Source organism: Engraulis encrasicolus, chromosome 16 (assembly GCF_034702125.1).
Source record: "Engraulis encrasicolus isolate BLACKSEA-1 chromosome 16, IST_EnEncr_1.0, whole genome shotgun sequence".
Taxonomy (NCBI): domain Eukaryota; kingdom Metazoa; phylum Chordata; class Actinopteri; order Clupeiformes; family Engraulidae; genus Engraulis; species Engraulis encrasicolus.
In genome coordinates this window covers 24,735,290-24,750,716 of record NC_085872.1, presented here as the reverse complement: position 1 = coordinate 24,750,716, position 15,427 = coordinate 24,735,290, and the positions used below count along the sequence as shown (strand labels likewise).

Genomic DNA, 15,427 nt, shown 5'->3' with positions numbered 1-15,427 from the left:
TTCGGTCCTAAAGTGCCGTTGCCGCGGTAACTAGACAGATAAGATAAGATTTTCAAGATAGGAAGTTTCTGTAATACGCCCCCAGCATCTTATATATTTTCTGCAAGTATAACGATTATGAAAACACTATAACAGCAAATTGTATAGCAGAAAATTATATTTTGAAAGTATGAAGAATGTATACACATTACATTTGTTCAAAATTGCTTCAAACTATGAATGTAGTAATAGCCCTCTGTTTTACCCCCCCTCCTGAGGGCGAAATGTAGGCTTCCAAAGCCCGCGTAGTATTTGGCGCTTAGGAGATTGCACTTTGAGGGCACCGAATTGATGCGAGTTCATTGAAGACAGGGTGATACTAAGCAATATAAATGAGTATCATCGCTTTAAAACTACATTACAATGTCTGAAGAGGAGTTGACGGTGCCTGAAGAACTTTTCAAAGACGTGAAATTTTACGTGGTTGGTGATATTGACCAGAAGGTAAGCAATAAACACAGCAGAGTTCACTTGCTAGCCAGTTATTGCTACGTAGCTGCACAACAATTTTGCTAACTTGCTAGCCATCTCCATTGTGTGTATTGAAGTGACATGATTCTTGCTGATATAAGTCATGCCTGCAAGGGTCATTTGGCGGCTTTGATTGCCTGTTAAGGCATGCATCTAGCGATATCATTATCTTTGAAGTGTTGCAGTGCAGTGTCTGAAATGAGGTCTGGCTTGCTAACAAGTTCATGTTGGGCTAACTTTAGCCAGCTTAGCTATTTGATGTCATTGGCCGATTGCCTCTTCAAGTATCATTATTTTGTCCAGAACAGCTATTGAAGTACAGATAATAAGCTCCATCGTTAGGAAGAAGTGCCATGATGATATTCTGTTGTGTGTCTGTTATTACGAAGAGACATCATGCTGTGAAATGCTATATATTCACATTAGCAGCCATGTTCACCTACAGTTTCCCCACATCTCTTTTGCTAGTATACCTCATGAGTTGTTTATGTATTTGTCCCACTGCAATTAGTATTATACAACATAACGTGTAAAGAACAAAAGCAACTGTGTTAATACATTGTTTCCACTCTATCTATATCACCAAAAGCGGTTTGGTGTCTTTGTATAACCTGCCTTTTACAGAGTGATACTTTTGTTTATAGCAAGCAACCCAGCAGGTTGACTTAAGCTAGCTTGCTAACCGGCTGTGAGCTTATTCTTACATACAAAGTAAATGCCGGATGTTATTACAACTAGAGTCTAGCCATCTTAAATCCTGATTTCGTCATTTGAGGGTGATGCGTTTTACATTGGGAATAGCAGCAAATGTACTGCCAAGAAGTTCTAATCCTGTCTCAACCCTTCACAGGTCATTCAGCTTTTGAAAGCAGGGAAAGGAAAAGAAGTGTCCTATAATGCTTTGGCTACTCACATCATTGCTGTCGATGGCGATAATCCTGAAGTTGGGGAATCCCGAGAAGTGTTTGACTTGCCTGTTGTAAAGGTAACTGCTGGCTGTACATGGTCTTTGTCGCTGTCAATAGTCAAACAAGTATTTGTTTTGATATTATTTTGAACACGTGTTTTTTTCCCCCATACACAGCCATCATGGGTGATTCTGTCCGTGCGATGTGGAGACTTACTACCGTATCCTTTTGGAATGGCATTGGATTTAAGTACTTTCTGGGAAATAAACGTATTGTTGCGGTCTATTTCTTTTCAACTTACATTAACACAGGTACTGCAGGTATGCTACGTCAGTTCTGATTGTGATCCAGATGATCTTGTGAACCCATACTTAACTTTTGGCATATTGCACAATTATGGTTAATGGTAAAAATGATATACAAGCATGCTAAGTTTGTTAATTTAACAGAACTTCTAAAGGGTCACAGGCTTCTCTCCAGAGTCGGGCCAGCTATTCTTTGGCGTCACGGCATGTCTTCCGCGGGTAAGTGTAAAACATTGCAGACCCTGCCGTATCTTTGGCCTGTTGCCTTAGCTCTCCATTGCAAGAGTGCAAGAAAGTTTTATAGAACAGTTCTTGAATACATGTTTGTCTTCCACAGCTTCCAGACGATCTCAGTACTCTTTGGGCCTTGATCACGTACCACGGTGGAGACTGTCAGCTGTCACTCAATAAGAAGTGCACCCATCTGATTGTGCCAGAGCCAAAGGGGGTAATCATCTTAAGATGTCATCTTGCTCAATTGTTTTTTGTTTTTTATATTGACGTTGCTCATTGGACCCATCAACAACTACCCAACTGACTAGTTTCTGATGTGGCCTTTATTGACTGGAAAATGGCGTATTTTGGAAGGCAAGTCTATATCATTGCCACAACATGCTGTTTGAACCTAATTTCTGGTGTCTGCATTTCAGGTCATTTCAAGTTTATTGGACAAGGCCATGTATTGTGGCTCTTAAAAAAATACTTTCATCAGTTTCTAAACTATTCTTTACTGTTGAATGCATGCACAATAAGACAGATCCTATTTTATTTGTTCCCTTGCTAATATTTTTCTCAGACATGTGGGCATACATATCTGCTGCCCTTAATGTTTTCATGAATCAACTCTAAATACCACAAAGTTCCAAATAAAGGCACATTATCCAAATCTTATATAAAAATTAATGTGAAACTGCATGTGGAAGGGGAAATAGTTAAGTGAGGATCCAATGAACTGATAGGAGATCTCTCATCAACTGTTGTGTGACTAATTTTAAAAGTTATCTTCCACACACCGCGCTCTTCCGTCTTGTTGGTGTTTCTCTGAAGTAATCTGGTAGTAGGAAATGGGTCGCACTCAATTTTTCTTCCTTGTTGTTTTCTTCTTATTTTAACATTGCAGGGACTGACATGACAGACGTTTCGGCTGCACAGAGCCTTCTTCAGTGTCAAAATTCAAAATTGAGTGTGATCCATTTCCTACTCCTATGACTAATTTTAAATGAAACTTACGAATCTGTCATCTGTTTTGTTCTTGTAAGGAAAAGTATGAGCGTGCCTTGAAGGAGAGTAGCATTCTCATAGTTACTCCAGAATGGGTGGTGGATACGGTGAAGGACAAGGCCCGGAAGGATGAGCAGCTGTACCACCCTCGTTTGATCTACCTGGAGGAAGAAGAGGAGGAGGAGGAGGATGAAGGAAGCGAGTATGAAAGCCGCGGCTCTCGCTCAGACATCAGCTACAGCCCCCGTCGTTCCCCGCGCAGCCGGCGGTCAAGCGGCGCCTCGTCCCGCGATGCCTCGCCCAAGGCAAGACGCAGACGGCCGCGGCCCAGACGGCGGCCCCGCTCCTCATCTCGGTCAGCCTCGCGTTCTCAGTCCCGCTCCAGATCCCGCTCCGCTAGCCCGGTCCACAAGCCGGAGCGACGAAGCGAACTGATGTTCGACGACTCCGACGACTCTGGTGCGGAGAAGGAGGAGCGGAATCTAAACTGGACGCCCGCTGAAGTGCCGCAGCCTCCTCCTGGGGCGACTGCCAAACGCCGGCCAGGGAAGGAGTCTGGCCTCATCAACTTGTGTGCCAGCGTACCCGTAATTCCTGGGGCGGCGGCGGGGGCTGGTGGCGCACAGGTGCCCGCAGAGGCAGCTGGAGCCGGAGCCGGAGGGGCAGGGTCGGTGCCTGCTGACAGGCCAGAGGGCGTACCGGGATGGAGTCCTGCAGCCAGAACACTAAGGAACATCACTAATAGCGCTGAGGTGCCGCAGCCCAACAGGCCCTCCAATGTTGCACATGTAAGTACGGCCACAAGCTCGGGATGTAAGCGTTGGTGTCAATCAGAGCTAAGTTACATTTACAAGCAACTGGATGTCAACTTCTTGATTATGGACTTGAAGTTCCAAGAAGAAGTCCAATTTCTTGTAATTTGGCCTCATTTGACTTGTATGACCTGTTTTCACTCGCAATGCTGTATAGGCAATACAGTTGTCTATAAAGCACTTGCAAACATATGAAAATAAGAGTCTGAATCCTATTGCTGTCACTAAAAGTCTTACTTCACACAATTTCTGAATGTAACGTAAGCGTTTTGTTTTGCCATTGTTTCACACCATAGATTCTCCAGAGTCTGACTGGCTCAGCCAAGCCAGGGGAGCAGCAGGCGCACCCTGGTCAGCCTGGCGTGCCAAACCAGCTTGTTTTCAACCAAGCCAAGACGCCAGGGCCACTGCAGCAGCTAACTGAAGCACAGCAACATCTCCTACAACAACAACAGCAGCAGCAGCAACAACAGCAACAGCAGCAGCAGCCGCAGGGCCATCAGTTGCCACAGCAGCAACAGCATCACCCGCAGCAAATGCCACCTCAACAACATACAATGATGCCCCACATGCCACCCCAAGTCATGCAGTTACACCAGCAGCAGCAGCAACAGCAGCAGCAGCAACAACAACAGCAGCAACAGCAACAGGTTCCACCGCAAGGTTTTCCTCAGATGCCCCAGCAGTCCCATCAATTTATGCAGCAGCAGCAGCAGCAACAACAACAGGCTCATCAGCAACAGATGCATCCACAGCAGCTCTTCAATCAGCAGCAGCAGCAGCAGCAGCAGCAGCAGCAGCATCAGTTCTCTCAGCAGCAGCTTCGGCCCCAGCAGCTCCTGCGCCCACCCCTGCAGCAGCAGCTCCAGCAGCAACAACAGCATGCTCTCCAGCAGCAGCTGCAGCAGTTGCAGCAGCAGAGGATGCAAATGCAGCTCCAGCAGCAGCAGCAGCAACAACAGCAACAAAATCAGCAGCAGAATCAGCAACAGCAAATGCAACAGCAGCACTTGCAGCAACAACAGCAGCAGCAGCATTTCATGCAGCAGCAGCAGTTGCAGCAGCAGCACCTGCAACAGCGGCAGCAGCAGCAGCAGCAGCAGCTCCAGAACCAGAATCAGCAGGGGATGCCGCATCCGCCGCAGCAGGGCATGCCACCGCAGGCTCAGCCGGGAATGCAGCCGGGCATCCACCCTATACAGCCTCACCAACTGTTCGGTCATGAGCCGGGCGTGGAAAGTAAGAACACACCCACTCAGCTTGTTGTAGTTTTTCACCTTACATTGGAAGTGTTATTGTATTTAAGATGTTGTTACCATGGTGACCTTCTCTAGCTTGGGGTTGATGATGGATATGAACACTAGATGCCATGTTCAGCCTTTTGAAGTGGAATGCAGGGGATATGATGTCTAGGGCTGCAACGATTAGTCGCCAAATTGTGACTAATCGACTATAAAAATTTGTTGACAAGAATTTTCATTGTCGACTAATCGTTTCATTTAATTCAATGCTTTTTTACTTACTTTATTAATGCTTTATTAATTTTTTCCACCTAAAATTGCCCAGCACGTATGAATTGGACGTTGTATCTTGGAGTAATTAAGCTACCATCATGATTTAAAGCTCATTGTGAGCTTAAGATTTTTTTCACTTCCCTGCGCTAGAGGCCGCCGGGAAGGTTTGTCGAAGGTTGGACCAAGTCTTTTCTTTTCATGACTAATCGTGATTAATCGTGACTAGATCTATCGATTAGTCGACTATTAAAATAATCGTTAGTTGCAGCCCTAATGACGTCGATTTCGAGCTCTGTCTCATAGATATTACCGCCACCTACAGGGTAATGCGTGTAACTGCGTTGTCACAGATCGATGGCAGCAGTATGCTGGCGAAACATGTCAGCAATCCGACTTTAGTCAATTGTGGTCAACAGAGTGTCTAGTATTCATATCCATGGTGGTTGGTGTGCAAAAGAAAAGGCTTTTGGAAATGCTGATCCATCTTCAAGACATTTTCCAACTTTTTAACACATGCTTTTTTCGTCCCTCAGTTCCTGAAGGGGGTTGCCTAGCAGGATGTGTTTTTGCCATTGCTGACTATCCAGAACAGATGGCCGACAGACAACTCTTGTCAAGTTGGAAAAAGGTGACTTAATTTGTTGAATGCATCAGTGTGTGTGTGAAAGTTACTGCGCTGTTTGCCGTATATATTTGAAAACAAAACGCTTATTGCGGAATTTGAAATCTCCCTCTTCCTGCAGACCATTGTAGATCATGGTGGTACTGTGGACTCGTCCCTGAACAGTCGGTGCACCCACCTGCTTTGTGAAAGTCAAGTCAGCAGCATGTATGTTCAGGTAGGTGGTACAATGATGCCTCATCTCGCCTATACAGGTGTGAAGAAGACCCATCTAGATAACCTGTGCTTCATGCAAACTTAATAGTGCTTTTGCTTAGAATGTCGGATCATGCAAATCAGGGAATTGAACATTGTCTGTTTATTGCATAGTGATTGTACACAGGTTTGTTTTTTTAAATCCCTTAAGATATTTTTAAATATTTGTATATATTTATGTGTGTGTGTGTGTGTGTGTGTGTGTGTGTGTGTGTGTGTGTGTGTGTGTGTGTGTGTGATTTACTACACTTTAATAACATTTTCCCTGGTGCATGATTGTGTCCAGGCCCTTAGGGAGGGGAAGCGATGTGTCACTGTCCACTGGCTTGAGTCTGTCCTGAAGAAGAGGAAGATGGTCCCCCCACATAAAGCAATACACCTCCCCTTTGCCTTCCCCCCTGGAGCAAAGCCCTGCTCGCAGCATGTAAGGCCCAGTACCTTTCCACACTTTCCTTCAAGAAACTTATTTCCTTCACAGTTCCTCCTTTACTATCAGCAGTGTTTCCAGAATATTTTTTCCTAGATGTTTTGTTATACTTTTTACAGTGTACCGGTATTTTACGGAAGTAGCCATGCTGTATTTCCCAATACCAAAATCTTATGACATTTTGCCCCTATACACGTTTTGCTATTTTGCCCTAACAATGTTTCCTCTTCTCAGATCGTGGCTATATCTGGCTTCGTGGATACGGATCGCATGGACCTGAGGCTCATGTGCCTCCTAGCAGGCGCCCGATACACTGGCTATCTGAGCCATAGCAACACTGTGGTCATCTGCAAACAGTAAGTCACTTTCTCATCACTTGCAGTATAACTAATGCCTCGAGCTCCATAACATTAACCTGAAGTAATTGTAATTTCTGGTTCTAATTTGATGGTGTGATGAGGGCCGAAAGTTATTCAGTGTGAGAGATGTAATGGTAGTTCCTAAGTGAGAGGACACCTAAAGCTTTTAGCAAATTGCCTTATTGGTTGAACTTGAAAACACTTGCCAATCTTACAGTTACAATGACCGCTATTACAGCCTCATATCTCATCAACCATTTGGAGACTATAAGTTACTTTGTCAATTTTTTTTTTACATTATGATAAATCTAATGGTCACATGGCTCATGGTCTTGTGTGAGCCGAGCCCCCATTCCCCTTACGCGGTGTGATGTCCGAATGTCCGTCTTGCTTACCCACCCTTGCCGTCCTGTCCTTGTCCTCAGGCCGAGCGGGGCCAAGTACCAGAGAGCGAAGGAGTGGCGCATCCCCTGTGTCAACGCCCAGTGGCTGTGTGACATCCTGCTGGGCAACTTCGAGGCACTGCGGCAGGTGCAGCACAGCAGGTACTCCCAGTTCAACCTGCAGGAGCCCTTTGCACCCAACCTGCACCTGGTGCACATCCACAATCTGCTGGGTAAGGGGCCACGCCAAACTCCTTGGCACAATTTGTGTAATAATAATTGCTTAAGAAGATCTCTCCCATCACACCACACCACAGCACACCCTGTGGGAAGTTAACTTTGTGTCCATAATATAAACTGCAAAGCAAAGGTGTGAGTTGTTTTCATCTGGCATGCATGGTGCTATCCATTTTCTTAGTCATTTTCTTGTTTTGGGGAAAAATTGGTGGTTGTGCTTTTAGTGTGGTTGCTGATGCATATGATTGATTGATTTTTTCCAGGTGCGTGGCGGACGCCTGTGAAGGTGGCACCAGATGCTTTAGCAGTAAGTTCTAGCAACATGTTACTTGCATGAATGCATACATGTATATGTGCATACGCACGCTCACACACACATGCACACGCACGCCTATTAGTCAATACTGGAATTGTTACTGTGTCTGGAAATAAGTCAAATATAATGTCTTTAAAGGGAAACTGTGTGAGATTTTAGTTGTTTATTTCCAGAATTCATGCTGCCTTGTTACCTGCCATGTTACCTTTTTCATGAATACTTACCACCACCACCATCAAATCCTAAGTATTCATTATGACTGGAAAAATTGCACTTTTCATACATGAAAAGGGGGATCTTCTCCATGGTCTGCCATTTTGAATTTCCAAAAATAGCCATTTTTACCTGCAAAAATGACTGCACTTGGATCATATTAGAAAATATTTGTTTATTACTTAGTAAACTTTCATGTAAAGATCAAATTTGGCAATTGGCAGCCCAGTTTCAATGAACAGCATAGTTGCAGTACCTTTTTTGACCATTGCCTGCACAGTGTCCCTTTAAGCAATAACTTTCTTCCTTGTTTGTCCAGACACTACGCCTACAATTGAAACAGAAGCAAGCTGATAACCCTCAGATACCGTCTAAGAAACCCAAGTGAGTACAAAATGGCACAGATGCACATTAGTCAGGGAGCCCCCTGCTGAGTCCCAAAAGCTAAATAAAATTGGTTGAACCTGACATGGCTTGTTATACTTTATATTTGTGATTTGTTGATAGTTTTATCCTTAAGGAGTGTTGCTCTGTCGTAAATATTGTGGAAAAACATTGCGCCTATTTTAGTGCATGTACCCTTCTGTTGAGGGTAATGTCCAGTGCTGTTTAGAGCAGATGGAATGCATTTAGGAAACCATGAACAAGGAGTTTCAGACAATGTTTTTTTGACTTTGGGAACCCAAATTAACTAAGGCCCCAGAGGCACAAAGTAAACAAATGTAAAGAATAACTAAACTACAAACAAAATGATCAACAAAAGAAGGAAGGTTCCGAGGCAACTCTGCTAAGTCCTTTATTTTATTTGTGCCACATGCACCAACACATTTCGACTGTTAGGGATAAAACTATCAAAAAATGACAAATAAGAAATAAATAAGTCATGTCAGGTTCAACCCATTTTTGGGATTTTGGCTCCCCAGTTACACTGTCTTAGCTCATTATTTTCCTACATTTGGGATCAAAAAAATTGTTAGGCGATTGTTTTGAGTCTAACGTTTTGGTTTTATGTGAATTCTGTGGTCTAGGCTTGAAGAGCTCCCTACACCAACTAAGAAGCTGTCACCAGGGTCTAAACCTGTGGTGTGTTTCACTGGCTTTGGCAAGCCCAACGTCCTGCAATACATAAAGGTATGCTTACAGACCAAAACACAGAGGAGAGTTGGCTGAAAAGATACAGCATTATCCATTGGCATGTGGACATTGAATTTAATAATAATAATAATAATAATAATAAAAAATCAAATTTGGACAAATGGTGTACCCTTGTATACACAAGTGAGAAAGTACGGGTAGTCAAAGTTGTGGAATATTGGTGTGCTGACCCTTACATCACATTGATTTTCTTTCCTGATGAGGACACGGATTTCCGGTACTCGAGGAATGACGTGAAAGATGTTAAGCGGAACAAATGCGAAAACCATCGACAATCTTTAGGGTTTTTTTTTTTTTCTTTCCAATTTGCATTTATGGAATCAAGATGGATGAGGTGGACTTTTTCTCGCCCAATCCTTAATTCTTAACTCTGTTTTTGTCTTTTCCCTTATTGCTTTCTTTCCTTGGTCTATCTGTGCAGAAGTTGCATGAGCTCGGAGGGGAGTGGACGGACAATCCCCAGCAGTGCACCCACCTGGCGGCTAACAAGGTGCAGCGCACGGTGAAGTTCCTGGCCGCCTTCCCCGTGGCCAAGCACGTGGTCACGTCCGAGTGGCTGGAGGAGAGCTGGAAGAGCCAGCAGTTTGTCGGTATGAGGAGACCCGTGAATGACAAGGATGTCTATTGGGTAACACTTTACTTGACGCCGGCGTCATACGTATGACATAACAGTGTCATAATAGTGTCATGAACGAGTCATAAACATAATGCCAATGTCATAAACGTTTTATGACCATGAAAAGTTGACATTGTTAGGCCTGTCTTTGTCATAACCAAATTTCACTTAAAGACAAAGTCATACAATGTTTATGACATTGACATAATGTTTGACACATTCATGACTGCATTATGATGATGTTATGACATCGTTATGTCATACGTATAATGCCGGCGTCTAACCGTGACATTACCATATAGTACGTTCTACGGACACTGCACAGTTCAACAGATTTTAGATAAAGGATCATGACAGGAAGTGATGGGGAGAGAGAGACAGTGTAGCGTTGGGAAATGACCCAGGCTTTTTCCCATACAAAATTGTTCAAAGTGTAATCTTTTTAGAATTAAAGGGTAACTCCAGCCAATTTCAACAACTACCCTGGACTTGTCGTCAGTACCTGAGATTTTTTTTTTCCTTCAGCCTTTTCAGAGATTCTGGTCATCGTAATGAGGGCAGGTGTTTGTTGACATTTAAAAAAAACGTCTTGATTCATTCCCAAAAACGAAACGTTATGCAACAGCAGCAGACAACTAGCAAACAGTGATACCTTTTGGGAAAATATTTGGAGTAGGCCCATGTTAAGATTTTTTTAAATGCAAACAAAATCTGCCCACATTAGAAAAGCTCATATCTAGTGCTTAGCCAAAAAATGCAGCATCACCGGGTCAAGGGTAGCGTGAGCAATACAACAGCATATTGAAATTGGCAAGAGTGCTCCTTTAACCCGAATTGGTAATAATGGATGGGTGGGTGTGTTTGATCGTTGCTTTCTCCGCATTTGTAGTATGTAGACGAAAGGGCACTTCTTTCAGAGACACTGCCGTATTCTCGCACTCAACACTCGCCATCTTGTTTGTAGAATGCTCATCATGCTCCCGCGCAAGTTGCAACATGCAGATGACGAAAGCACGTCGTTTGTGCGAGCACATAAACCCTCATAGAAAATGTATTGGGGGCCTGATTTTTGAAAAAAACTGACGTATCATTACTGTCAATGGGAGAGCTCTAGTGCGACTCCCAGCTTGACAGAAATCGCCCCAAATGGGCGTGGTACCACCAGGCGCGACATTAATCTGATTGGACAATGACATACAACCAGTTTGACTACAGAAGATTAATCACCAGCCCTAGCAACGAATGTTACATTAAAAAAAAAAAAAAAACCCAAACATCTGTGTTTGGTAGTGCGTCGCACAAATCGCCCCTATGGAGGAACCGCCGGTGGTGAGTATAATGACTATAATGACTAATGTAGTGAATGTGAAAAGAAGGAAGGTCCGCACACTCTTGCTGCTCCAGGTTTATTAACACAACGTTTCGATCATGCAATCTTGCATGGTCGAAACGTTGTGTTAATAAACCTGGAGCAGCAACAGTGTGCGGACCTTCCTTCTTTTTATGTTTAATCGTGTTTAAGTCCGGCACCTGTTTAATCTGGAGGTGCGCGCTCTCCAAAACGCTAATGTAGTGAATGTGTCATGGATGGTGGTCATTGAATCTGATTTGAATTTCTCTTGTAATCTGCGTGCCCCATAGATGAACAGAAGTACCAGCTGCGGGACGCAGAAGCGGAGGTGCTGTTCAGCTTCAGTCTGGAGGAATCTCTGAAGAGGGCCCACACAGCCAAGCTCTTCAAGGTCTGCGCGCGCGCGCGCACACACACACACACACACACACACACTAGCGCACTGTGTCCTGTTCCCGGCACTCATCCTTATCCTAGAGTGTGTGCTCCTGTCCCTGTGTCCCATATGTGTCTGACCCACTGATAACAAACAGCACGTTTTCTGAGAAAAAAAAGCACCAGACAGTTAATCATGGTGTTGGAATGGATAGATAAGAGATGTGTAAGGCACGCTGGCTGAAGTTGACGTGCGCCCGTCCCGTTTTGATGCTTCTTAATTGGATGTCACAGCCAGGCTTCCAAGGAGAGAAAGGGGAGTCAATTTTCTCTGTTCTCCTTCTCCATTTCTCTCTCTTCTTGCTCTCATCTATCCCTTGTCTCTATCTCTCCATCTCCCTGTGTTCCTCCAGGGCAAGTATTTCTATGTCTCCCCTGGGATCACTCCAAGCCTGCGCATCACGAAAGTCATTGTGGAGTGTGCTGGAGGGAAGCTACTGCCAAAGATGCCCTCTTTCCGTAAGATTATGGAGCACAAGCAAAACAAAGTAAGTGTTCATCCTTTTGGCTCATCCTTCTTGCACTCTACCGCAGTGTGCCCCGGTATACTGCATGTCAAAAAGTTTGATGATTATTATATCACACAGAAGGTGCTTTCAGCAGATTGTAAGCACTGAAATGATCATTTGTGTTGAAATGGTGTGGAAAAATAGCTTTGCCTGTTTATTAGCCCCGCTCCATCTTGGCTTTTACGTTTGTACTGTATATTGTGGGTAGTTGTCTTCTCTTCTCTTGTTGAGTGTGTGTTTGTTTGTTGTTTTTCCAGAACCTTCCAGAAATCGTTCTCATATCTTGTGAGAATGATCTACATCTGTTCAGGGAATACTTCCTGAAAAATATTGGTAAGCACAGATTTAAATCTATGGTTTGACACTTTTTTTCTGTACATTTTGTTTTGCTGTGCCCTCGATTCCAATGCTTTTTCTTGTTTCTTTGCCCCTTTAGACGTGCACAATGCAGAATTCATCCTGACCGGAGTGTTGACACAAAAGTTGGATTACGAATCATATCCTTTTCTTACTTAAAAGTTTATCATATTTTGTATTAGTTCTTGTCATGACTGAACCACAAAAAAACTTTCATATTAATGAATCAATTATTGTCCTTAACAATCACACGTATAAATTCACGTGATGGGGAGGCGAGGTTGATGCCCCATGGCTCATGCCTGAAAGCTGCTGTTAATGTTTGTTCCTGCAAGGCCATGTGAAGACGAAGATGTTCCTGAAGAACCACAAATTGTTCCATGAATTAATTGCTGTCTTTTTTGCAGTGTTTTTTTCCAATGCTGCACACAAGTTCCAGGTTTTACCGAATAGTTTTATGACTTTTAGTAAATAGCTGTATGTTATTTTTATGATGTTAACTTATGACAGTTGTGAACTTATCATGGTGTGTTTTTACAGAAGAACTTCTGCTTTATTCTTTTTTCGTAAAAAAATAAATAAATTGGTGGATAAAGTTAAAAGTTTATGAGGCTGTATGTGAGTTTATGTACTTGAAGTGCACTAACTTTTTTCACTTTTTTGTGTACCTTTTTGCATCAACATATAATATTTTGTAATTACACTGTACATACAGTACATACGCTTATCACTGCCAGTTCTAGTGCACATGCTTAATGTTACATGTTGTTACATACTTTGTTACACTGTAATTAATGAATGTGACCGGGACCTTGCAATGTAACCTAAGTTGACTCCAGATCTACCATAGTTTTGTTCAACCAGTGACTCAATCTTTTGGCCAGGCCCCACTGGTGGGCCCTGAAGGTACTCCAACTGGGCATTGAAATCATTTCTTAAAAATCTAAATATTTGCGAGTGTTGCTGTTGCCTTATTAATTTGAGTCACATTGTTTACTGGGTCAGAAGTGGGCTCTGATATTTCTTGTGGGCCCCAAGTTGAAGAAGATATGTTAGACCATATGTTCTCCAAACCTCCTTTTTGTAGCCTAGTAAACCAGCGCATTGGCCTAAAGGCACAGACACGGTTTGAAAGACAACAAGGTTGTGCTCATCAACAGTCTTCCGATTGTACCGTTCATCGGGGCCAGACTAAATTACACATCCAATCTCACATGTAGGCTGGTTTATCAGGCTATCCTTTTTGGGCAGTCTCATTTTTTGTTATATGTTCCATTACATGGGGAGATGAGATCCCAGATCCTTATCTATGACATTGTTTTTAAAGTATGCCGGTCCCATAAGGCCTGTGGTAATGAATTCCTAATGAAGAGCTGAGGTAGTTACCGATTGTAACTAATTGTCTGCTGTCAGACAGATAGGCCTGCAGCCATCCCTAGGCTCTCTGGCGGAGTGTCACCACAGCCCTGGAGGTGGCGCCCTTAAAATACTACAGTATATACATATATAAAAAACACACCTCCCATAGTCAGTCCCCTCCTCCAAGGTCATGTTCCACATATTTTTATATATATTTATATATTTTGCCACCCATGCCATCGTTTTTTTGTTTTGTTTTGAGGGTTTTTTAGTTTTTTTTTTCCCGCCCTGTTCTCTCGTGTACATTTGGAGATGATGGTTTGGATTAGCTGTCATGTGACATTGCACCTGATGACTGTTTTGACAGTTACTAGTGCAATCCTAGATGTATACGGACATCAGTATACTCGCCCTTTCATGTCGAACAAATATTCTCCCAAAATATCAATAAAGGTAAACCCATTATGACTGCTATTATTAACATGACATCCTAAAATGCTTGTGAAAATGGAGGGTATGACATGCTAGTGTAAAAAAGACAATTGGAGTATAACTTGAAGCAGTGCAAGCGATTCAATTCTTAGTTTCACTGAGACTAATTAACACCCTTGTTAATTCCAATTAAAAATGCAAATGAGCTGTGATCTTTGATTAACTTACACAAAGTTCCTTGCTGGTTTGTGAAAATCCTTAAAGATTTATGCTGTTGATGCATCCCTGCAATGGAAGACCAGGGAAAATAATAATTACTCCTAAATGTTAAAAGGACTTACATTTTAATTACTGACTGTTCCTCCCTCTCAGACGCTTTTCAACAAGCGGACCAAATTCTACCCCGTATTATTAATATACAAATTAGTGGCTAATTAACGAGGCTACGCCTTGGGATTCATTAAGTGTGAAATTTCAAACGGAGCTAATTAAACTGGCAGGGTTTTTAAAAGATGTGACGTGTATGCCCATCCACTGCTTCATTTTGAATCTAAATTGTTAATTTATTAGCAATGGATGGGATATTTATAGGTTTGCATGTTATTGTAGCAGGTACAGAAAGAAATTTAACCATATAAACAGTGTTGTGATGAAAGGCAATGAAAATGGATGACCACAAATAATCTTGAAAATGTTATGATGGCAAAAACAAGGGGCATCTCTGTAATCATCATGCATTGTGAACATTTGACAGTCTGCTGATATATCTATAAAACTAAGAGAATAATTGTCTTCATGGCAAAGTCCAAGTTAATAGGTATGCCAATCACCTTTACACAAGGGAGGGTTTGTGAGCTATGAATGGTGCTCACTAGAAGTTTCTTTATCATGTGTTAATTGATTTTATCATGAGATGGAACGCACAGTCAAAATTGCTTGCATTCTAATGAGTCTGAAGAAAGAATTAGTCTCTGGATCATTTCTATTGCCTACCAATGAGCCTTTCCTATTAACTGACAATAAGTAATCTAGGGTAGGGAATCTTTCATACAAGTGTTACGAAAAAAATACAATTATTTCATTTGTAAATATTGCTATAGTGAAAGTTTGTATCGCCATATGATCTGTCCA

At 42.7% G+C, this 15,427-nt stretch overlaps 1 protein-coding gene across 2 annotated transcripts; it reads left to right on the top strand.

Moving 5' to 3' along the window:
• Positions 1-310: 310 nt before the first annotated feature.
• paxip1 (PAX interacting (with transcription-activation domain) protein 1) lies at positions 311-13,110 on the top strand. 2 transcript variants are annotated; one of them, XM_063219065.1, is made up of 21 exons: positions 311-483; positions 1,361-1,495; positions 1,595-1,638; positions 1,879-1,942; positions 2,061-2,171; positions 2,983-3,732; positions 4,053-4,995; positions 5,804-5,898; positions 6,014-6,109; positions 6,434-6,571; positions 6,809-6,930; positions 7,359-7,549; positions 7,817-7,860; positions 8,402-8,466; positions 9,111-9,213; positions 9,659-9,827; positions 11,495-11,595; positions 11,993-12,127; positions 12,406-12,481; positions 12,585-12,645; positions 12,758-13,110. In XM_063219065.1, the coding sequence occupies exons 1-21, from the start codon at positions 403-405 to the stop codon at positions 12,771-12,773; spliced, it is 3,540 nt and encodes a 1,179-aa protein (XP_063075135.1). In that variant the 5' UTR covers positions 311-402; the 3' UTR covers positions 12,774-13,110. The 2 variants fall into 2 exon arrangements, with proteins under 2 accessions (XP_063075135.1, XP_063075136.1); XM_063219066.1 differs by having other exon boundaries at positions 12,585-12,649; positions 12,762-13,110.
• Positions 13,111-15,427: the final 2,317 nt, after the last annotated feature.